We start from the raw sequence: 24,640 nt of genomic DNA on the forward strand, positions 1-24,640 counted from the left end.
TAATGCCTTTTTCCCAGCACCCCCCAATAACAGTTACATTAACTATTAGCCCTTACACCCCCCACCCCCCAAAAAACACTTGCCTTTAACATCTGACCTTTTACCCCCCCCCCCCCTCACAACATGCACAAAGTTTCCAGTTCAACCCTTCCCACCATCCCCTACAACCATTACGTGTGTTTGACCTTGTTCTCCACCGCCCCCGACTTGAAAGTCTTCCTTGGAATTCCTGGTATGCTATCCTCTTCCTCGACTGTAAATACTGACACAAAGTAATTATTCAACATATCTGCCATCTGACTGATCAGAGAGAGCTAGCATAGACTTGTTAAAGGCAGTTCATGCCTGACGAACCTGATTAAGCTTTTTGAAGATGTGACCAAAATAGTAGACAGGGGACTGTCTTATGGATGCTGTGTTTATGGATTTCCAGAAGTGTCTCATAAGAGACTGATAGCTAAAGTTGAAGTTCATGGAATTGACGGCAAATTATTGACCTGGTTAGGAAATTAGTTGAGTTGCAAGAATTGGGGAGTTGGGATAATGGGCAGGCACTGCAGGATGTGTTTAGCAGTGTCCCGCAAGGACATGTGTTGAGGCCTCAACTATTCACCACATATCCAAGTTTGCTGATGATAAAAAGATAGATATCAGTATAGTAGGAAACATATAATTACAAAGAGATATTTCCAAATTAAGCAAATGGGCAAAACTGTGGCAAATGGAGTTCAGTGTAGGGAAATTGAGGTCATCCACTTTGAACCTGAAAGGGATAGAACCAAGTTATTTCTGATTGATGAAACTAGAAAAAGTGGAGGTCCAAGAGACTTGGGGGTCCGTAGATTATTAAAATGTCAATGTCAGAAAATAATCGAGTAGGGTAATGGAATGCTGGGCTTTATATCTTGAAGAATGTATACAATACAATTTATATCTGATCACACGGGATCAGAGGTGAGCTGGCAAGATGGATACAGAACTGGCTCAGTCATAGAAAACAGAGGGTAGCAGTGGAAGGGTGCTTTTCTGAATGGAGGGCTGTGACTAGTGGTGTTCCGTAGGGATCAGTGCTGGGACCTTTGCTCTTTGTAGTATATATAAATGATTTGGAGGAAAATGTAGCTGGTCTGATTAGTAAGTTTGCGGACGACACAAAGGTTGGTGGAGTTGCGGATAGTGATGAGGATTGTCAGAGGATACAGCAGGATATAGATCGGTTGGAGACTTGGGCGGAGACATGGCAGATGGAGTTTAATCCGGACAAATGTGAGGTAATGCATTTCGGAAGGTCTAATGCAGGTGGGAAGTATACAGTAAATGGCAGAACGCTTCGGAGTATTGACGGGCAGAGAGATCTGGGCGTACAGGTCCACAGGTCACTGAAAGTGGCAACGCTGGTGGATAAGGTAGTCAAGAAGGCATACGGCATGCTTGCCTTCATCAGTCAGGGCATAGAGTATAAAAATTGGCAAGTCATGCTGCAGCTGTACAGAACTTTAGTTAGGCCACACTTAGAATATTTCGTGCAATTCTGGTCGCCACACTACCAGAAGGGCGTGAAGGCTTTGGAGAGGGTACAGAAGAGGTTTACCAGGATGTTGCCTGGTCTGGAGGGCATTAGCTATGAGGAGAGGTTGGATAAACTCGGATTGTTTTCACTGGAACGACGGAGGTGGAGGGGTGACATGATAGAGGTTTACAAAGTTATGAGCGGCATGGACAGAGTGGATAGTCAGAAGCTTTTTCCCAGGGTGGAAGAGTCAGTTACTAGGGGGCATAGGTTTAAGGTGCAAGGGGCAAAGTTTAGAGGGGATGTGCGAGGCAAGTTCTTTACACGGAGGGTGGTGAGTGCCTGGAACTTGCTGCCGGGGGAGATGGTGGAAGCAGGTACGATAGCGACGTTTAAGAGGCATCTTGACAAATACATGAATAGGATGGGAATAGAGGGATATGGTCCCCGGAAGTGCAGAAGGTTTTAGTTTAGGCAGGCATCAAGATCGGCGCAGGCTTGGAGGGCCAAATAGCCTGTTCCTGTGCTGTACTGTTCTTTGTTCTTCTTTGTTCTTAAGATGAGGGGTTAGAAGTTATACTACTGCTGTCCAAAGCCCTGATTAGACCACACCTGGATCACTGTGAACAGCTGTGGGCACAACACCTTAGGATGGATATTGGCCTTGGAGGGATTGCAGCATAGCTTTGAGAATGAAGCCTGGACTCCAGAGGTTAAATTACAAGGCGAGATTACACAAACTTGGGTTGTATTCCCTGGAATTTAGAAGGTTAAGGGGTGATCTCATCAAAGTTTTCAAGATATTAAGAACAATTAATAGGATCGATACAGAAAAACTATTTCTGCTGGTTTGGAAGTCTCTGACTAGGAGGCATAGTCTACAAGTTTGAGCCAGGCCTTTCAAGAGTGACGTTAGGATACACTTCTACATACAAAGGATGGTCGAAGTTCAGAGCTCTTCTGCAAATGGCAATTGGTGCTAGGTCAATTGTTAATTATAAATCTGAGATTGATAGATTTATGTTAACCTGAGGTATTAAAGTATATGGAATTAGATCACAGATCAACCATGATCTCATTGCATGATGGAACAGGCTTGAGGGGCTACTTCTGTTCCTATGTTTCAAGAAAAAGGGAGCTCATGGACTTCTTTGTGACTAAGTCTGAGACCATCTGTTCATTGCTTCTACTTACCTACCAGGCTTACCCAAGCTCTGAAACTGTGTCCTCCCTAGTTTATTTATTTATTTAGAGATACAGCACTGAAACAGGCCCTTCGGCCCACCGTGACTGTGCCGACTAACAACCAGCCATTTATACTAACCCTACAGTAATCCCATATTCCCTACCACCTACCTACACTAGGGGTAATTTACAATGGCCAATTTACCTATCACCTGCAAGTCTTTGGCTGTGGGAGGAAACCGGAGCACCCGGCAAAAACCCACGTGGTCACAGGGAGAACTTGCTAGAGACTGGACTACTCCAATGCTGTTTATCCTCCCATCCTCCATACTCTAACCTTTAGCTCATCTAAAACTCTACTGCCCATATCCCATCCCACACCATATGCTGCTTGCCCATCACTCCTGTCTTAATTCCTGGTCCTCCATTTCATCCACTTGAAAATTCATGAGATCCTTTTAAAAAAAAAAAAAAATAGCAGCAGGAGTAGGCCATTCGGCCCCTCGAGCCTGCACTGCCATTCAATAAGATCACAGCTGATCTGATTGTGGCTTTAACTCCACTTTCCTGCCTGCACACCCACCCCACCCCACCCCATAGCCCTTGACTCCCTTGTACAACAAAAATCTGTCTCACTGAGCCTTGAATATGTTCAATGACCCGGCCTCCACTGCTCTCTGGGGAAGAGAATTCCAAAGATTAACAATCCTGTGAGAGAAGAAATTCCTCCTCATCTCCATCTTAAATGGGAGACTCTTTATTTTGAAACTGTGTCCCCTAGGTCTAGATTCCCCCATAAGGGGAAGCATCCTCTCAGCATCAATCCGGTCAAGCCCCTCGGAATCTTATGTTTCAATAAGTTCACCTCTCATTCTTCCAAACTCCAGAGTATAGGCCCAATCTGCTCAACCTTTCCTCATAAGAAAGCCCCTTCATCCCAGGAATCCGCCTAGTGAACTGCTTCCAATGCAAGCATATCCCTCCTTAAATGTAAGGGGACCAAAACTGCACGCAGTACTCTAGGTGTGGTCTCACCAAGACTTCCCTGCTTTTATTCTCCATCCCCTTGCAATAAATATCAACATTCCATTTCCCTTCCTACTTACTAGCTGTACCTGCATGCTAACTTTGTGATTCATGTACGTGGATAGCATGTTTGTGGAGGTGGTCACACTGCAGGTTAGGAGCCTGCAGGCAGAGCAACTGTAAGAAAGCTAACTTTCCTCTTAACTTAAACAGTAATTTCACTTAATTGCTATACGTAAACAAAAACTAGACTTGAGAGATTAACCATTAAAATCCACTCACTTACCACTTACTAAACTCCCTTCTTCACACTCTGTGCCCTCCAGCAGCACTCTAGTATTATGTAATGAAGAAAGGGCTAATTAATAATCGTCTTGTAAAAGAACCATTAGGGATGAGTGACCATAATATGATAGAATTTTACAATAAATTTGAAAGTGAGGTAGTTCAATCTGAAGCCAGGGTGTTAAATTTAAACAAAGGAAATTATGAAGATATGAGGAGCAAATTGGCTGAGGTGGATTGGGAAAAAACATTAAAACGTATGACAGTGCATAGACAATGGATAGTCTTCAAAGAATTATTACATAGTTTACAGCAACTATACTTCCTTCAAGACACAAAAACCCCAAATGTAAAGGCAGTCAACTGTGGCTAACAAAGGAAGTTAAGGATTGTATAAGATTAAAAGAAAAGGCCTATAAAGTTACCAGAAATAGTAGTAAACCTGAGGATTGGGAGGATTTTAGAATACAGCAAAGGAGGACCAAGAAACTGGTAAAGAAAGGGAGAATAGAATATGAATGTAAACTAGCAAAAAAAACCCATAAAAACGGACTGTAGAAGTTTCTATAGGTACGTTAAAAAAGAAACGTTTGACTAAGACAAATGTGGGTCCATTACAGGCAGAATCAGGAGAATTTATAATGGGGAGTAGAGAAATGGCAGAGAAGCTAAATGATTACTTTGTGTTTATCTTCACTGAGGAAGATACAAGAAAAATCCCAAAATTAGAGATCCTAGGGACTAGGGAGAATGAGGAATTGAAGGAAATTAGTATTAGTAAGAAGGTTGTATTGGAAAAATTAGTGGGGCTGAAAGTTGATAAGTCCCCAGGACCTGATACTCTACATCCCAGAGTGTTGAAAGAGGTAGCTATGGAGATAGTGGATGCATTGGTGATAATCATCCAAAATTCTATGCATTCTGGAACGGTTCCTGCAGATTGGAAGGTAGCAAATGTCACCCCACTATTTAAGAAGGGAGGGAGAGAGAAAACCGGGAACTACAGAACCTGTTGGCCTTACATCAATTGTAGGGAAAATGTTAGAATCTATTCTAAAGGATGGGATAAATGGGCAGTTGGATAATAATGATCTGATTGGGCATAGTCATCATGAATTTATGAGTGGGAAATCATGTTTGACGAACTTATTGGAGTTTTTTAAGGATGTTACTAACGGGTAAAGGGGAGTTGGTGGATGTAGTATACTTGGAATTTCAGAAGGCTTCTGATAAAGTCCCCCACAGGAGTTTGGTTAGCAAAATTTAAGCACATGGGATAGGAGGTAATATACTGGCATAGATTAAGGATTGGTTAATAGGCAGCAAACAGAGAGTAGGAATAAATGGGTCATTCTGGCATTGGCAGGCTGTGACTAGTGGGGTACCGCAAGGATCAGTACTTGGGTCCCAGCTGTTCACAATATATATCAATGATTTGGATGTGGGGACCAAATGTAATATTTCTAAGATTGCAGATGACACAAAACTAGGTGGAAATGTGTGTTATGAGGAAAATACAAAACGACTTCAAGGGGATTTGGACAGGCTTAGTCCCGGGGCGCTGCGAGACTGCCAGCTTTCACTGGGCGGCCTTTCACGTCTGTCAGACCCTAGCTTGCCATGGGTAAAATCCCCGTGGAGGCAGGCGAAGGCCCTTAAGTGGCTGTTAAGTGGTCACTTAAGGGCCTTGATTGGCCGAGGGCGGGCGACCCATTTCTCGCACCCCCCACCCCCCTGCAGGCCCATGTAAAATGGGGTGGAGGTGGGAGCAGGTTGGGAAGGCCACCCAGCACCTCCCACTCAATTTTATGCCACAACCCCGTCACCATCCTGCTCGCTGGGGTGGTTTAAAATTCCGGCCCATGTGTTGGGTTTGGGTCAGGTCTGTATTCGGCATTCGGGCTCAGGTCGGGCTAGACTGTACTGTTTTGTTTTGTATTGTTTTGTTTTAGTCTATGATCTTCTGTTTCAAAAATATGTTTGTTATTGTCGGGTCGGGTCAGACATTTAAAAAAAAATTAAAGGACTCGGGCCCGGGCCGGGGCCGGGTTCTGTTTGCTGTTGGGTCAGGTTTTAATTTTATGCCCAAGCCAGGCTTCCTTCGAAGAATGAGAAGTGATCTCATTGAAACCTACAAAATACTAAAGGGATAGACAGGGTAGATGCAGGTTAGATGTTTCCCCTGGTTGGGGAGTCTCAAATCAGGGGACACAGTTTCAAAATAAGGGGGAAGCCACTTAGGACAGAGATGAGGAGAAATTTCTTTACTCAGAAGGTTGTGAATTTTTGGAATTCTCTACCCCAGAGGGCTGTGGAAGCTCAATCATTGAATATGTTTAAAGTAAAGATTGACTGATTTCTAAATACCAATGACATAAAGGGATATGGGGATAGTGTGGGGAAAAGGCATTGAAGTGGATGATCAGCCATTATCATATTGAATTACGGAGCAGGCTCGATGGGCTGAATGGCCTACTCCTGCTCTTGTGTTCCTATGAAATCTACATCCCTCTGTACCACAGCATTCTGCAGTCTCTCTCCATTTAAATAACAATCTGCTTTTCTATTCTTCCTGCCAAAGTAGACAACCTCACATTTTCTCCCATTATACTCCATCTGCCAAATTGTTGTCCACTTAACCTATCTGTATCTCTTAATGGCCTTCAGTAGTATTGTGATAAACCTTTTTGAGGATATTCCATCATGATCTACAGTTAGTTTTGAGGATATATAAGATGTAGTAGTGTTTGAATACAATAATGCACCTCGTCTGTAATACTGCTAGACTCCTCCGTGTTTACATCCTTTCAATGTACTCATAGCTATCCGCCCAGGCGTAGAATTTCCAGGTAAGCAACTGCAGATTTAGAAATGTTAAGCATTCTGCTGCAGTAGTGTTGTTTAATGTTGAGAATTTGCCTTGTTCCATTCAACAGGTGCAAGTACTGAGCATGGCTCGTGTATCCAAACTGCCAGCAGTCTTGTGGCATCTACAGATTTATCAGCTTTAAAGATCATCGACTCCTGTGGGACTTTACCACAACAGGAAAACACAACTGTTCAGAATGTTTTAGCCAACCTACAACCAGCCTCTGCACCTCATGGTATGTATGGTGATAAATTACATTTTAAAAACCTAACCATACGGCCCTACCCCTCTACCACCACACCAACCCCCCCAAAAAAAATAACTGCAACATGCGTCTCCTTCAGGAGAGAATAGGCAGGAGACCTGTTCTTGGGCCTCTTTTTTTTTTTATTTTTATAATCCTTTATTCCACAATTGAAATTAAAAATTTCAAATTATAACATTTTTTTCTTTGCAGATTTCCATTCCTCGCTTTGACCTCTTGCAGCACTGGTCTAACTAGCTTTAGAAGTGAGAGCAGCCTGTGGTGACTTAATTCGGTAATTTAATTCACTAGTGGGGAAAAATCCCAAAGCTGAATATTGCACGGATTAGGAACACAAGAACTCTCCTTTTTACCACACCTTGGGGCTGCCTTTTCTGCACCACAAAGACCACTTTTTTCCACCTTTGTGACATCATCTTCCTCCACACCAACCTCAGTCCCTCTGCCACTAATTCCTTATATATGTGTCTGTCACTTGCACATTCAACTGTTTCAGTGCTCTCTTTGCTGGCTTCCCACCTTGCACCATTCATAACCTGGAACTTGTCTAAAATTCTGCTTCGTGTTTACTATGGTCTGGATTTTACGTCCCTCCAACATCGGTGGTTGTGGAGGCCGGAAAATGCCTCCGGCAGAGGCCCGCCATGGGCCTCGACGCTGGGAAGGCATGGCCCGATATTGCTGCTCGGCGAGGGGAGACAAATTTACATAGACAAATTTATTTAAATACAGGAATTAAGTACTTAGCGAGTCCTGCCGTCTGCTCCGGTGCCAGATTGATGCCGTCACTCCCGCAGCTTTGGATGCCCGTCTGGGTATCCAAGGCGGAACACTGGTGGGGAGTGGGGAGCAGGTAAGTTTTCCAGTGCGGGAGTGGCAGGAGCAGATCTAAGGGGTGGTGGGAAGGGGTAAAGTTTAAAGTTGATTAACTTTGAGGGGGAAAGATCGGCAGCAAAAGTAAGTATTTTTGGGGGGTTTGAGGGCAGATCATTATTTGTATGCTTATTGGGGTGAGTGGGAGAGGTCGGATCACTTTAAAAAAAAAAGTAGTCCTTAAAAAAAAATGTAAATTGTACTGTAAGGCTTGAAACCCTTTAAATTCCGTTAGTGCCTGACACTGTTGCTGGGGATGGACCGCCTGCCCCCTCCACGTGGTGGCTCATATAAATGGCCAGGGCAGACCGCAGCTGTCCGCCCCCCCAATGATGAAGTGGCTCCGCGAAGCTTGGCCTGTACGTGCGGGCTGCCATTGTTTACGGCCGCCACCGCTCACGGCAGTTTCTTCATAGTCACTGGGCCAAAATCTTGGAATTCCCTACCTTAAGTCAACACTGGCGACTGTCACTACAAGGGTTGCAATATTTCAAGGACTAGGCCCACGACCACCTCGACATCTAGGAATGGACAATATAAGTGGCCTTACCAGATTTTCCCGCATGCCGAGCACAAGCATTTGCCATTGGTAGAAAGTGGCAATGAATATTATAACAGTTCTGAGGAGCTTGGCTGTGGGAAAGTGGAGTTCTGGCTGCTTCCACCTCCCTCCTCTGGGCAATGGAAGAAGTGTGTTTAGTCATACAGGAATCATGGAAAGTTCTGAGATAAAGGTGTCAAAGACTATATGATGCTGATTTGTACCACAGTTGTCATTTATTATTGAGCACATGCTGTTCCATATATACCATGTGTGAAATTTTTCCAAAACAAACAATCCTATTATCCAATGCTGTACATGGGCCTTCAAAGCATCCAGTGTTAAAAATGCCAAGTCATGCCTTGCATATCTACTGAACTTTTAAAAGATATTCCTTATAGATATTGATAATCTGATTATTGGAAAAGAGTTTGACAGCATTCAAGGGTTTACAATTAAATTGAATAGATCTGCTAAGTAATGTCAAATGAAATTTGAGTTCAGTAAATGTAAATAATGCCCATTATTACAGGAATACTGAAACCTCTACACAAATGAGTGAGTGTCCATTGGTGAAAGAGGAATCGGAAAAGGACTTGGCAGCAATTGTCACGTATTCAATCAAAGTCATGTTAAGTTCAAAGCTGTTGTCAACCATGGTATTTGACCATTTATGACAAATTGACATAGCTACATTTGTATTATTGAAAACAATTTTGTAGTCTTTCTCTTTTGTATTGGAAAAAATTCACGGAGGGTTGAGGATGGTGTAGGACTCTGCTAATTGTAAGGAAATGCTGAAAGTTTGAGGTTCTCATTGACAAAAGATTATTGAGATAGGATATAATCCTGATCATTGAAATGCTGAAAATTAATATTTTGCATATAAGGGCATTTTGTTTAAGTTTCAATAATTGGAATAGGGAACAGTATTATTCAAGAAACTATTTCAGCACTTTGTTACTGTAGAATCTCTTCATAGAATCGTTACAGCACAAAGGAGACAACTTAGCCAGTTGAGACAGCACCGGCTCATTCTAAGAGGAATCCAGTTAGTATTGCTCTTTCCCCATTTCTGTGGAATTTTTTCTCCTTCAAGTATTTATCCAGTTCCATATTGAAGGCTACTACTACATATGAACAAAAGAAATAGGAGCAAGAGTAGGCCATATGGCCCCTTGAGCCTGCTCCACCATTCAGTACAATCATGGCTGATCCTCTGCCTCAACTCCACTTTCCTGCCCACTGAATCTGTATCCATCACCCTAGCAGTTAATGCATTCCAAATCCTAACCACTTGTTGCATAAAAATGTTTTTCCTCATGTCACCTCTTGTTCTTTCACAAACACCCTTAAATCTGTGTCCCCTTATCGCCTTTTCAGCCATATGTACACAATTGCTCTTCCTTTACTCTTCTCTAAACCTTCATTATTTTAAATACCTTGATCAAATCACCTCTTGGCCTTATCTGCTCCAAGAACGACAACCCCAGTTCCTCCAGTCTGTCTGCGTAACTGTAATCTCTGATCCCTACAACCATTCCAGTAAATTTTTTCTGCACCCTCTTCAAATCATTCCAAATTGCCAGAGTTGGACACAATACTTCAGCCGGGCTGACCTAGTCTTTTATATTGGTTTAGCCTAACTTGCTGGCTTTTGTACTCTATGCCTCTAATTATAAAACCCAGGATCCCATATGCTTTTATTAACTGCTTTATTAACTGTCCTGCCACCTTCAAAGATTTGTGCACAAACACCCCCAAACACACTGGGCTGGATTTTAAGAGCCCGCCTGCAGACTTTGCGGCGAGCTCAAAAAAAGGCAGCCTGCACGCGCCAAAGAGTCGCTGCGATCTTAAGCGTGGCGGCTCATTTAAATAATCAGGACGACCCGCCATTCCCCCCCCCAAAAAAAAATCATGGGGAGGGTGCGGGCTGTCTGTCCACAGCAATGGCGTCAGCTGCCTGTGTGCAGGCACTGGTGCCATTTTAAAGGGCAGCTAGCCTTGCCAGCATATTTAAATTTTTACAGAAAGATCCCCAAAATTAAATAAATAAATTTATAAACTCCCCTTCTTCACCCCACAATAGCAATTACAATAACAATTTGCCCTTCTCTTCCACCGCCCCCCCCCCCCCCAAAAAAAAAACACTGCACAAAGTCTAAGGTTCAACCCTTCCCACCATCCCCTACACCCATTACATGTATTCCGGCACAAATACGATGGGCCGAAGGGCCTGTTTCTGTGCTATATAATTCTGTGACCCTATTTCCCCCCCCCGACTTGCACTGACAACCCTACCCCCTCGCCCCTCCCCACCAGTGTGGTGCCGCGTTTCCCCGGACGGGGATCTGAAGGCACACCGAAGATCACGGCGGGCCCTCGAGACTGAAGCAAGTGTGCTTAAATTTATTAATTTTATTGATTCGCATACTTAAATTGTGGTCCCGTCGCCTAGTGGTGGGGGGGCTGCCATGGATCCTCGCCACTGCCGGAAGGATCGGGCCAGGCCCGCCAGCATCTTGGTCCATGGCAGGCCTCATTGGAACCATCTTCAGGCCCCCGCCACATATCATGTAGTCGAGGGCTTGGTAAAATCCAGCCCACTGTTCTTTCACCCCCTTTAAAACGGTACCATTTAGTTTGTATTGTGTTTCCTCAATCGTCCTACCCAAATCTATCACCTCATGCTTTTTTGGTTTGAATTTCATCTGCATGTGTTCACCCATTCCACCAGACTGTCTCTGTCCTCTTGAAGTTTTTTTTTTTACTATCTTCCTCGCTGTTTATTCCACTTCCAAGTTCTGTGTCACCTGCAAATTTTGAAATTGTGCCCTCTACCCCCAAGTCCAAGTAATTGAAGTATGACCGCAATTGTTGACAACGCGATCGGTAGGTGGCGCTGTTTTGGCACATGCGCAAATACAGCAGGTGCCACGAAAAAGTCATAGTTTGCGACTGTAGCAGCTGCCAGGACTAAAGATGGCGCTGCTCTAAGAATCACAGAGATGAAACCTAACAAACACGTGGCAGAATACAATGGTCGGAGTGAGAGAGTGGAGCGGGCCGGGGAGAGCAGCGCGGGGAGACCAGCGGTAGCAGTGCCGTGGGGAGGGGGGAGGGGGGAGGGAGGGAGGGAGAGGGGGGAGGGGAGAGGGAGGGGGGAGGGAGGGAGAGGGGGGGAGGGGGAGGGAGAGGGAGGGGGAAAGAGGGAGGGGGAGGGGGAAAGAGAGGGAGGGGGGGAGGGAGAGGGAGGGGTAAAGAAGGGGGGAGGGGGAGAGCTGGGGGAAGTGGGGGGGGAGGGGGAGAGGGAGGAAGGGGAGAGAGTGGGGGGGGGGAGCAGCGGAGCGGAAGAGGAGTGCCTTTTTCTGTGCATGCGCCATAAACACAACAGCAAAAGACTTACTGGCCATTCCCTGGACCCGGTGACACCAAGGTCTTCGCACGCTCGCTCCCCGCGGCGCTCTACGGCCTCTCGCTTCCGGCCCTCTCCATTCAGCCGTTCCCTCCAGCTGCGGATGCCCAATCCAGTTGCTTTCTCTACTTCTCCACAGTACTTCAGGCATTGCAACTGTCTGGTCCCTGCATTTTGCATGCTCCCTCTCTCCACCCCTCCCCGCTCTCCCCCGCTCTCCCCACCCCTCCCCCGCTCTCCCCACCCCTCCCCCGCTCTCCCCACCCCTCCCCCGCTCTCCCCACCCCTCCCCCGCTCTCCCCACCCCTCCCCCGCTCTCCCCACCCCTCCCCCGCTCTCCCCACCCCTCCCCCGCTCTCCCCACCCCTCCCCCGCTCTCCCCACCCCTCCCCCGCTCTCCCCACCCCTCCCCCGCTCTCCCCACCCCTCCCCCGCTCTCCCCACCCCTCCCCCGCTCTCCCCACCCCTCCCCCTCTTCACCCACCCCCCCTTTACCCCCCTACCTCCACCCCTCCACCATAGTTGAATATCTGAAGTGCAGTTGCAAAGTCGGGGAAATAGCATGCAAAACAAAACCTCAACAATTCTGGTTTAATTATTGAAAAGTTTTATTAAGTTCATTAAGTATCCAAGGAACTGCTGTGCATGGATACATGAGTGTTGTGTCCAGACAGACCGGCCGAGTCTCTGCTATGCACAGCTAAAGAGATTGTTCCTGGAGAGCCTTGTGGTGAATGAACGCGTGGCTCTCTATTCCACTACTGTATTGTCCATGTGAAGAAGGCAAAGTCACAAGAGTCTGAGCTCAGTCTATTCTTGGTGAATGTTCCCCAAGCGCATCCCAATGTGCATTCCCAATTCATCCACAAATGCAATGTTCCTTTCCACATCATGATGAGCTCCGCAGCATGATCCAGTTGCCTTCGTTGCTTGAATGCTGACCGTAAGTCTCGAGGATTGTTTTCTCGACGGCATGTTTTACATGAAAAGAAGAAAATCAAATCAGAGTCAGAGCTTGCCTCCCTCTATCCACTGAAATTACTGTTGCGCACACCTTTTTAAGTTCTGCAGTGAAGGCACCAATTGATAACGTCGCCAATGAAGCACTTATTACCCACCTCAGATGCAGGAATCATCACATCCTTGCGTCATCTCCTGCACTGCCTCCTTTGCTGGAATGCCGTCCTTAAGTGTCAAGGATTGTTTTCTCAAGGGCACATTTTACATGAAAGGAAATAATGAAAGAACATCAGTGTCAGAGCTTCCCTCCCTCCAATGAAATTACTGTTGCGCATGCTTTATGCTCTGCAGTATAGGCCAATGAATCACTTAGTACCCACCTCAGCTGTAGGAGTCAGGATGATGTAACTGCCCCTATCTCGTGATGGTTCAATGCTGCTCTCAGGGAAAACATGAATGATGTGAGGGTGCTGGAAAAAGAAGCACATTTCTTTTGGACTATGAACATAAAGCAGGCCATTTAGCCCAGCTGTTCCCTGCTAGTGGTTATGCTACTCGTGCGTCTTCCCATCCAATCCTGCCTACTACTATCAGCATCATCTTCCATTTCTTTCACTCTTATCTACCTTTGCCTTAAAGCAACACTGAGGATGGAGAATGGTGTGGCTGCACTCCCACCTCACCAGTTGTGTACGCAGCAAGAGCATTCACATTTGTGCTACCACTGGACACGGCATGCTTGTTTCTTTTAGTGCTCAGTCTCTTCTTGCTGAATGTTCCCCAAGTGCTTGATCCCTTTGGACGCCTTCTCTGCTTGACAGGCAGCAGCTGGCAATTGCGGAGTCTCACAAGGCTCTGCATGGTTGTTTCAAGGGCGGATGGGGAAACATGTGGCTGTGTGTCCATGTGCACTGCTTGGATGGGTGCAGGAACAGGTGACTGTGTAACTGAACAGCAAGGAGAGGGTACTGCAGGTGGGGGCAGTGGAGCTTTGAACAGGCAGGCGTATGTATGGTCCATCAGATCATTAGGCCAGGGGGTGAAACGCTCAGGATCCATGGATTGTGGCACGCGACTGATGTCCAGCACGTGGCCACCTCCATCCGAAGGTGCTTCCGGGCAATTGTTGGGCAAATTAATTGGCTCCATCTCATCAGCTTGTGTTTATGGCGCATGCACAGAAAAAGGCACTCCCCTTCCGCTCCGCTGCTCCCCCCTCACCCCCGACCTCCCTTCCCCCCTGACCTCCCTTCCCCCCTCCCCCCCGACCTCCCTTCCCCCCTCCCCCCCCGACCTCCCTTCCCCCCTCCCCCCCCGACCTCCCTTCCCCCCTCCCCCCCCGACCTCCCTTCCCCCCTCCCCCCCCGACCTCCCTTCCCCCCTCCCCCCCGACCTCCCTTCCCCCCTCCCCCCCGACCTCCCTTCCCCCCTCCCCCCCGACCTCCCTTCCCCCCTCCCCCCCGACCTCCCTTCCCCCCTCCCCCCCGACCTCCCTTCCCCCCTCCCCCCCGACCTCCCTTCCCCCCTCCCCCCCGACCTCCCTTCCCCCCTCCCCCCCGACCTCCCTTCCCCCCTCCCCCCCGACCTCCCTTCCCCCTTCCCCCCCTCCCTTCCCCCCCCCGTCCCTCCTTTCCCTCCCTTCCCTCCTTTCCCTCCTTTCCCTCCTTTCCCTCCCTTCCCTCCCTCCCTTCTCTCCCTCCCTTCCCTCCTTTCCCTCCCTTCCCTCCCTTGAAATGTTTTCAGACCAACTTAACAACAGGGACTGGAGCACATGCGGTGCCCCAGACAATGTAAATATTTTCAGAGCAACTTACCTTGGAACAATCTCCTCTGTCTAATAAAAATGAAGCAAATGTCCAAAATGACTAAATAATTGAGATAAAATGCCCGACGAAACCTCTCCTCCTTCCATTTTCAAAAACTCGCGCCGAAGCTTTCGGAAGATTGATGCACATGCGCACACGGTCTCAGGCCCTCTGCGCATGCGCTGCGGTCCGGATTGCCAGGACCAGTTTGCGCATGCGCAGAGGCCAACCTGGTGTGTTCCCCGAGGAAGATGACGTTACGCGATGACGTCATCTGCGCATGCGCAAACTGGTCCTGGCAATCCGGACCGCAGCGCATGCGCAGAGGGCCTGAGACCATGTGCGCACCGCGGCGCATCCTGATGACATAGCGTTGTCATCAATCACTTTGTTGAAATATATATCAAAAATAGCAGTGGTCATAATACTGAATCTTGGGGAACTCCACTGTATGCCCCCTTCCTTCTAGAAAACAACCATTCAGTACAATTCTTTTCTATCCCTTAGCCAATTTTGCATTTATGCTGCTCCTGCCCCTTTTTATCCCATTGGATTCAGTTTTGCTAATGGGCCTAACAGATCAAATACCCTTTGAAAATCTATGTACGTAAAATCAACTGCACTGTCCTCATCCACTGTCCCTATTACCTCATCAAAAAGCTGATTCAAGTTAACTAAACAAGATTTGTATGTTTGGTTATCTTTCACTAGTCCGAGTGGCTCTTGATTTCTCTTTAAAAACTTCCCTACCACCAACATTAAACTGTCTGTAATTACCAGGTTTATCATCTCTCTTCTTGAATAAGGGTGTAATATATGTAATCCTCTAGTCCTTTAATACCACCCCTTTATCTAAGGAGGATTGGAAGATTGTGACCAGCACCTCTGCAATTTCTACCCTTACTTCCCTCAGCAACCTAGGTTGCATACCAACTGGATCTGGTGACTTAACCACTTTGAAGTATAGCCAGCTTTCTAGTAACTCCTCCATTTTTATCTCATCCAGTATCCTGGTAACTTTGTTTGCCACAGCTTTGGCAAATTCTTCTTCCTCAGTAAACACCAATACAGCTTACTGATTTATTACCTCAGCCATGTCTTCTGCCTCCACCAATCAATCTCCATTTTGTTTCCTGATCAGCCCACCGATCCTCTGGCAACCCTTTTATTGTTAAAATGCCTGTAGAAGAGCTTTGGATTCCCTTTTATATTATTTACCAATCTATTCTCATACTGTCTTTGCTCCTCTTATTTTCTCCTTCACTTTTCAGCACTTTTTATATTCAACCTAATTCTCCCTTGTATTATCAAGCTGACATCTTTCATAAGCCCCCTTTTTCTGCTTCATTCTACACTCTATTACCAACAACAACTTGTCTTTATGTAGTGCCTGTAACATAGTAAACTGTCCCAAACCACTTCACCGAAGTGTTCTCAAACAAAGTTTGATACCAAGCCACATAAGGTAATATTAGGGGAGATGACCGAACACTTGGTCAGAGATAGGCTTTAAGGAGAGGAAGAGAGGTGAAAAGGTTTAGAGGGAATTCTAGAGGTTAGGGCTTTGGCAGCTGATAGCATGGCTGCCAATAATGGAGTGATTAAAAACAGGGATGCTCAAGACAGAGGCCGGAATTCGAGGAGCACATATATAGAGTCAGCACAGAAACAGGCCCTTCAGCCCATTGTGTCCGTCCCAGCCATCAAGCACCTATCTATTCTAATCCCATTTTGCAGCACTTAGCCCGTAGCCTTGTATGCTATGGTGTTTCAAGTGCTCATCTAAATACTTCTTAAGTGTTGTGAGGGTTCCTGCCTCTACAACCCCTTCAGGCTCTGGGTGAAATTTTTTTCCTCAAATCCCCTCTAAACCTCCTGCCCCTTACCTTAAATCTATGCCCCCCTGGTTATTGCCACCTCTCCTATCTATGCCCTTCATAATTTGTATACCTCAATCAGGTTCAGTTCTGGGTACTGCCTGTGCGGAGCTTGCAAGTTCTCCCTGTGACCGTGTGGGTTTCCGCCTGGTGCTCCGGTTTCCTCCCAGAGCCAAAGACTTGCAGGTTGATAGGTAAATTGGCCATTGTAAATTGCCCCTAGTGTAGGTAAGTGGTAGGAGAATGGTAGGGATGTGGGAGGGAATATGGGATTAATGTAGGATTAGTATAAATGGGTGGTTGTTGGTCGGCACAGACTTGGTGGGCCGAAGGGCCTGTTTCAGTGCTGTATCTCTAAATAAAATAGAATAAAACAAAACACGGGTGATGGGTGAATGGGACTTAGTGCGAGTTTGGACAAAGGCAGCAGAGTTTTGGATGACCTCATGTTTATGGAGGGTAGAACGTGGGAGGTAACAAAGGAAAGGGTTCCTGCAGGAGATGAGCTGAGGCAAGGACGCATTCAATAATACAGAGGTGGAAATAGGCAGTCTTGGTCATGACGATTTCTTAACTCCTCCTTCAACTTAGGGTGCTCTGGCTTAGGTTGCCCTCCCTTGTCCCCCTTGTGGGAATGTACCTGGATTTTACCCAGACTATCTCCTCTTTAAAAGCCACCTGCTGTTCCATTACATTTCTACTTGCCAGTCTTTGACTCCACTTTACCTAAGAATACTTTTTAAGTTTCCGTTGAAAATTAAATTAAACTGATGAGGCATGTGAACATGGGTGATGCCACCTTAACTTAAAAGTTCAGCCTCTTCATTGATCAGTTAATCACTTGCACTTCCTCTTTGCAATCTATTTTAATTTTAATAAATTATTGACAAAAGTAGCTTGATGCAACAGTGTTACATGGCTTTGTATAGTTGACATTCATTTGTGTTGTTTACCCTTTTGAATGCTAACTACTTCAGTAACTGATCTAATGAACAGAATCAAGGATCAAAAAGCCACTGTGTATGATTCGCAATATCTTTGAAGGATCTAAAATTTTATTTCACTCTAACCTGGAAAGCTGTTTCCTGGAAACCACCTTGTTTGAGCAGATGTGGTATAGAGTTAGCAAAAGGTCACTTGATTTTTTTGTGTAGATTCTATTATTTGTTCTTTGCTTCAGGTGCAGGCTAGGTACATTCCAACAAGAGTGAAAAGTAAGGGAATCAAAAACAGGGCTCTGTGGATGAGGAGGGAGATAGAGATTATGATGAAACTAAAGAGAGGGTATATGGTGCATGTCAGGTGAAATCTTCAATTGAGAAACAGGCTAAATACATTAAGTTGAGAGACGAAGAGGAAAATAAGACTGGCAAATATGAGAATAGAATGGCAGTCAACATAAAAGGGAACACCAAAACCTTCTACCAGCATGTAAATAGTAAGCAGGTAGTAAGAGGTGGAGTGGGGATTAAGAGGGTAATATTATCTTAGAGGCACGGGGCAAGGCTCAAATACTTAATGAGTACTTGGTAACTTTGTATCGGTGTTTACTAAGGAAGAGGAATCTGACAAATTATCGGTAAAATATGAGAGAGTAGAGGCAATGAATAGGGTAAAAATTGAGAGGGAGGAGGTGCTGGAAAGACTGGGTATGCATAGGGTAGATAACTCACCTGGTCCGGATGGTTGCATTTCAGGTTGCTAAAGGAAGCAGGGATAAAGATAGTGGAAAGGCTTGCCATAATCTTCCAATCTTCCCTAGATCTGGAGGAGGTGCCAGAGGATTGGAGAGTGGCAAATGTGACAGCCATATTCAAGAAAGGGTGTAAAGACAGTCCTGGCAACTAGATGCCAGTTAAAGAACAAAGAACAAAGAAAATTACAGCACAGGAACAGGCCCTTCGGCCCTCCAAGCCTGCGCCGATCCAGATCCTCTATCTAAACATGTCACCTATTTTCTAAGGGTCTGTATCTCTTTGCTTCCTGCCCATTCATGTACCTGTCTAGATACATCTTAAAAGATGCTATCATGCCCGCGTCTACCACCTCCGCTGGTAACGTGTTCCAGGCACCCACCACCCTCTGCGTAAAGAACTTTCCACGCATATCCCCCCTCAACTTTTCCCCTCTCACTTTGAACTCGTGACCCCTAGTAAATGAATCCTCCACTCTGGGAAAAAGCTTCTTGCTATCCACCCTGTCTATACCCCTCATGATTTTGTACACCTCAATCAGGTCCCCCCTCAACCTCCATCTTTCGAATGAAAATAATCCTAATCTACTCAACCTCTCTTCATGTTAGTTTAACATCAGTGGTGGCCAAGGTTTTAGAAACAATAATCAGGGGAAAAAAAATCGACAGGCACTTGGAGAGGTTTGAGTTAATTAAGGATAGCCAGCCTGGATTTTTAAAAGGCAGATCATGCTTGACTACTAACCTAATTGAAGGTTTTGATGAAGTAAAATAGAAGGTTGATAAAGGGAATGTGGTGGATGTTGTCCATTTGGATTTTAAGAAAGCATTTCATAAAATACCACATGAAAGGCTGGTTAACAATATTGACGCTCATGGAATAGGGGGTGGTTAGTGTCCAATTGGATTTTTAAAAAGTTCGCTTAAAGACAGAAAACGGCAAATCATGGTTTTTCGGACTGGAATATGGTAGACAATGGTGTTCCCCAAGGGTCAGTGCTAGGACCATTGCTTTTTTGCTACATATCAGTAACTTGGATCTTGGAATACCAAGGAGAAATTCAAAATTTGCCAATGATACCAAACTTGGAGTTACAAAGGGTGAGGATGATACAAACCGCCTGCAATAGGACATAGATAGGCTAAGAGAATGGGTAGACAAGCGACATCAGCTCTCCGCCAAGAATATTTCACACAGCAACTCATTAACATGCAGGGGGCTGACTGCCTGTCCCTGATGACATAGAGGGGGAGGGCACTTTGTCCCCGGCAACGGCGTCCAGCGCCATTTTTAATGGTCTTCAAGCCCTGGCAGTTGATTGTAATTTTTAAAGGGACAGGTTTGGAAAAAGAATAAAATAAAATTATACTCACACTACCAATCCCCTCTTTCTCCCCCCCCCCCCCCCCACCCATGAATAAACTGTTCAGTATTTGTCCTAGCACCCCCCCAAAAAAGTAGGTTTTTGCTCACGACCTTGCCTCCCCTTTTATAAAGCTCTGGTTTGACCCCAATTTGCGTATTGCATCCAGTTCTGGTCACTACACTTCAGGAAGGATGTGAGGGTCCTTGAGAGGGTGCAGAGGAGATTAACTAGAATGGTTCCAAGGATGGGGGATTTTACTTACAAGGATAGGTTTGAAAAGCTGAGGTTATTCTCCCTGGAGCAAAAGAGATTGGAGGTGATTTGATAGAGATGTACAAGATTGTGACAGGCATAGATATGTTAGACAAGGAAAAACTGTTCGCATTAACTGATGGTACAAGGAAAGGATAAGGGGGCACAGATTGAATGTTTTGGGCATGAAATGCATGGGGAATGTGAGGAAGAACTTTTTTACCCAGTGAGTGGTAATGACCTGGAACTCTCTGACCATGAGGGTGGTGAAAGCAGAGACAATCAATGATTTCAAACAGAAATTGGATGAGCACTTGAAGGAAATAAACTTGTCGGACAATGGGGATTGAGTGAGGGAGCGTGACTGACTGGATTGCTCCACAGAGAGCTGGCATAGACCCGATGGGCCGAATGGTGGTCTCCTATGCCATAAATCTAATGACTCCATGTATACTTATGGGAAACCACTGTGCATTTTGAAAACTTTTTGTATTAGTATATTATAATTTTACTTTTGCCCTCTGTCTTGGTCTTCTGTATCTTGCATCATCCTGCCTGAGAAGGTGACAGGCAACCAACTCCCAGACTCCTGCAACTTCCATTCTTCTAACCAGTGATTAAAAATTGCACAAGAATAGTCCAAGGTTTTTTCATTATAGGGAATTGTCTTGTTTCTGTTCGCAATACTGTCCCATTACACAGCTGATACTGTGAATCCACCTCCATGTAAAACTGCAAGCATGAACCTCTGGCTTATTTTTGTCCAGGACAGCACCATAAAACCTAGAGTCTTATGCTGGAGAAGAATATGGTCTTTTTTTTATCATCTTCACATCCTGTTGTTAGTAAATGGAATAACATAGAAATCTGTTGACAACATTCTGAATGCTTCACTCAATACAATAAAAAGCATTCTCCCTTTTTTGTTGTCATAACTTAGAGTTATTTTTATGTCATTTGCTTTTCAAGAGTATTTGGGTTGAATTGTCCCCCTTTTTTATTTTCATCTCCTTTTCTTGTGGAGTCTCCTAACCCATTACTTTACCTTTCCTTCTCATCTCCCTGCCTCCCTCCATACATCACATCCTCTCTCCTTTCTCTCAGCCACTACTGTGTGGAAATGGCTGAGGGGAATCCAAATACTTCATGTTGTTGTGCAGCAGATGAGTGAGTGTGCCAGTGTACTCTGCTATTGGCTATTTATGTGGTTACGCATCTTTCACAAATGCAGCATTAAACTTTTTTTTTTGCAGTACCTTCTAGCAGTACAGGCACACTGAGATCAATAATGAAAAAGAAAGATAGCCCCAGAAAGCATGAAGCAAATGGCACAAAGAAGAACCTTCAGTTTGTTGGTGTCAATGGAGGGTGAGTGTGAAATCTTCACTGTTCTAATTCAATGAAGTGGTTCTGATTCATCTCAATTGACAACAAAAGAGCAGTGGAGCTTTTTATTCTCCACAGCAGATCTCTCTAATAAACAGTATATGGTTTGTTCATAAGAAATAGAAAAGGCAATTTTACTTCAGAATTTTGGAAGCTTGAAAAGTTTGAGGAAATTCAGATGGCTGAATTTTACTAGAAGAAAATTGTGTAATCTCATGGAAACATAGAAAATAGGAGCAGGAGTAGGCCATTCGGCCCTTCGAGCCTGCTCCACCATTCATTATGATCATGGCTGATCATCCAACTCAGTAACCTGTTCCTGCTTTCACCCCATATCCTTTGATCCCTTTAAGCCCAAGAGCTATATCTAACTCCTTCTTGAAAACATACAATGTTTTGGCCTCAACTGCTTTCTGTGGTAGCAAATTCCACAGGCTCACCACTCTCTGGGAGAAGACATTTCTCCTCCTCTCAGACCTGAAAGGTTTACCCCATATCCTTAGGCTATGACCCCTGGTTCCGGACTCCCCCACCATCTGGAACATCCTTCCTGCATCTACCCTGTCAAGTCCTGTTAGAATTTTATAGGTTTCTCTGAGATCCCCCCTCACTCCCTCTGTAGCAAGAACATCCTTCCTCAGATAAGGAGACCAAAACTGCACATGATATTCCAAGTGTGGCCTCACTAAGGCCCTGTATAATTGTGGCAAATGTCCCTGCTCCTGTACTCGAATCCTTTTGCTATGAAGGCCAACATACCATTTGCCTTTTTTACCACCTGTTGGACTTGTATGCTTACCTTCAGTGACTGGTGTACGAGAACACCCAGGTCTCGTTGCATATTCCCCCCTCTCCGATAATAATCTGCCTTCCTGTTTTTGCTACCAAGTAAATCTAGTAGATTTGTCCAGCATGATTTTCCTTTCATAAATCCATGCTGACTCTGTCCGATTCTACCACTGTTCTCCAAGTGCTCTGCTATAAAATCTTTGATAATGGACTCTAGAATTTTCTCCACTACCGACGTCAGGCTGACTGGTCTATAATTTCTTGCTTTCTCTCTACCTCCCTTTTTAAATAGTGGGGTTACATTAGCTACCCTCCAATCTGTAGGAACTGTTCCAGAGTCTATAGAATCTTGGAAGATGACCACCAATGCATCCACTATTTCTAGGGCCACTTCCTTAAGTATTCCAGGATGCTGACCATCAGGCCCTGGGGATTTATCGGCCTTCAATCCCATCAATTTCCCCAACACCATTTCTCTACTAATACTGATTTCCTTCAGTTCTTCTCTCTCACTAAACCCTGTGTTCCCCAACATTTCTGGTATGATATTTGTGTCCTCCTTTGTGAAGACAGAACCAAAGTATGCATTTAGTTGGTCAGCCATTTCTTTGTTCCCTATAATAAATTCCCCTGTTTCTGATTGTAAGGGACCTACATTTGTCTTCACCAATCTTTTTCTCTTCACATACCTATAGAAACGTTTACAGTCAGTTTTTATGTTCCCCGCAAGCTTGCTCTTGTACTCTATTTTCCCCTTCTTAATCAATCCCTTGGTCCTCCTTTGCTGAATTCTAAACTGCTCCCAGTCCTCAGGTCTGTTGTTTTTTTCTGGCGAATTTATATACCTCTTCCTTGGATCTAATGCTATCTCTAATTTCCCTTGTAAGCTACATTTCCTGTTTTACTTTTGCGCCAGACAGGAATCAACAATTGTTGCAGTTCATCCATGCGCTTTTTGAATGTTTGCCATTGCCTTTCCGTCGGCCCTTTAAGTAATGTTTCCCAATCCATCATAACCAACTCTCGCCTCGTACCTCCATAGTTTCCTTTACTAAGATTCAGGACCCTAGTCTCAGAATCAACTATGTCACTCTCCATCTTGATGAAGAATTCTACCATATTATGGTCACTCATCCCCAAGGGGTCTCGCACAAATAGATTGTCAATTATTCCTCTCTCATTATACAATACCCAGTCTAGGATGGCCTGCTCTCTAGTTGGTTTCTCAACGTATTGGTCCAGAAAACCATACCGTATACACTCCAAGAATTCCTCCTCTACGGTATTGTGACTAATTAGATTTGCCCAATCTATATGCAGATGAAAGTCACCCTTAATTACAGATGTTCTTTTATTGCATGCATCACTAATTTCCTGGTTAATGCCATTCCCAACATCACTACAGTTTGGGTGTCTATATACAACCCCCACTAACAATTTTTGCCCTTTAGTGTTTCTCAGCTCTACCCATACAGATTCCACATCGTCAGAGCTAATATCTTTCCTCACTATTGCGTTAGTTTCCTCTTTAACCAGCAATGCAACTCCACCGCCTTTTGCTTTTTGTCTGTCCTTCCTAAATACTGAATACCCCGGATGTTCATTTCGCATCCCTGGTCACCTTGCAGCCATGTCTCCGTAATCCCGACTATATCATACCCGTTTATATCTATTTGCGTGATTAATTCATCCACTTTATTGTGAATGCTCCGCGCGTTAAGGCACAAAGCCTTGAGGCTTGTCTTTTTAACATTACTTGGCCCCTTCCCACTATTTTTCACTGTGGCCCTGTTTGATTCTGGCCCTTGATTTCTTTGCCTATTACTTTTTTCTTATTCCCCTTACTGTCTTTTGTTCTTGTCTTTGATTCCCCCCTCCTCTGACTCCTTGCAAAGGTTCCCATCCCCTTGCCATTTTAGTTTAAACCTTCCCCAACCACTCTAGAAAATACTCCCCCAGGTGTAACCTGTCCAGTTTGTACTGGTCCCACCTCCCCCAGAACTGGTCCCAATGTCCCAGGAATCTAAAACCTTCCCCCTCACACCATCTCTTCAGCCACGTATTCATCTGATATATCCTGCTATTTCTACTCTGACTAGCACATGGCACTGGTAGTAATCCTGAGATCACTACCTTTGAGGTCCTACTTTTCAACTTACTTCCTAACTCCCTATATTCTGCTTTTAGGTCCGCATCCTTTTTTTTTTACCTATGTCGTTTGTACCAATGTGTACCACGACCATTGGCTGTTCACTTTCAGAATGTCCTGTAACCACTCAGACATCCTTGACCCTAGCACCAGGGAGGCAACATACCATCCTGGAGTGTCTTTTGCGGCCACAGAAACACCTATCTATTCCTCTTACAATTGAATCCCCTATAACTATTGCATTCCCACACTTTTTACTTCTCCGCTGTGCAGCAGAGTCAACCATGGTGCAACGAATTGGGCTGTTGCTGCTTTTCCCTAAGAGGCCATTCCCCCCCAACAGTATCCAAAGCAGTATACCTGTTTTGCAGGGGAATAGCCACAGGAGAT

The 24,640-nt window shown here is 45.1% G+C and overlaps 1 protein-coding gene across 5 annotated transcripts in view; it reads left to right on the forward strand.

The window, feature by feature from the left end:
- Window positions 1-24,640, forward strand: part of kank1a (KN motif and ankyrin repeat domains 1a) — a 415,056-nt gene that overhangs the window by 361,423 nt on the left and 28,993 nt on the right. For all 5 annotated transcript variants that reach the window (XM_068030198.1, XM_068030197.1, XM_068030200.1 and 2 more), the window contains 2 exons: window positions 6,943-7,110; window positions 21,180-21,294. In XM_068030198.1, coding sequence (XP_067886299.1) covers window positions 6,943-7,110; window positions 21,180-21,294 — 283 coding nt within the window. The remainder of the gene's footprint in view (window positions 1-6,942; window positions 7,111-21,179; window positions 21,295-24,640) is intronic.

The sequence above is a fragment of the Heterodontus francisci genome, chromosome 4 (genome assembly GCF_036365525.1).
Source record: "Heterodontus francisci isolate sHetFra1 chromosome 4, sHetFra1.hap1, whole genome shotgun sequence".
Classification (NCBI taxonomy): domain Eukaryota; kingdom Metazoa; phylum Chordata; class Chondrichthyes; order Heterodontiformes; family Heterodontidae; genus Heterodontus; species Heterodontus francisci.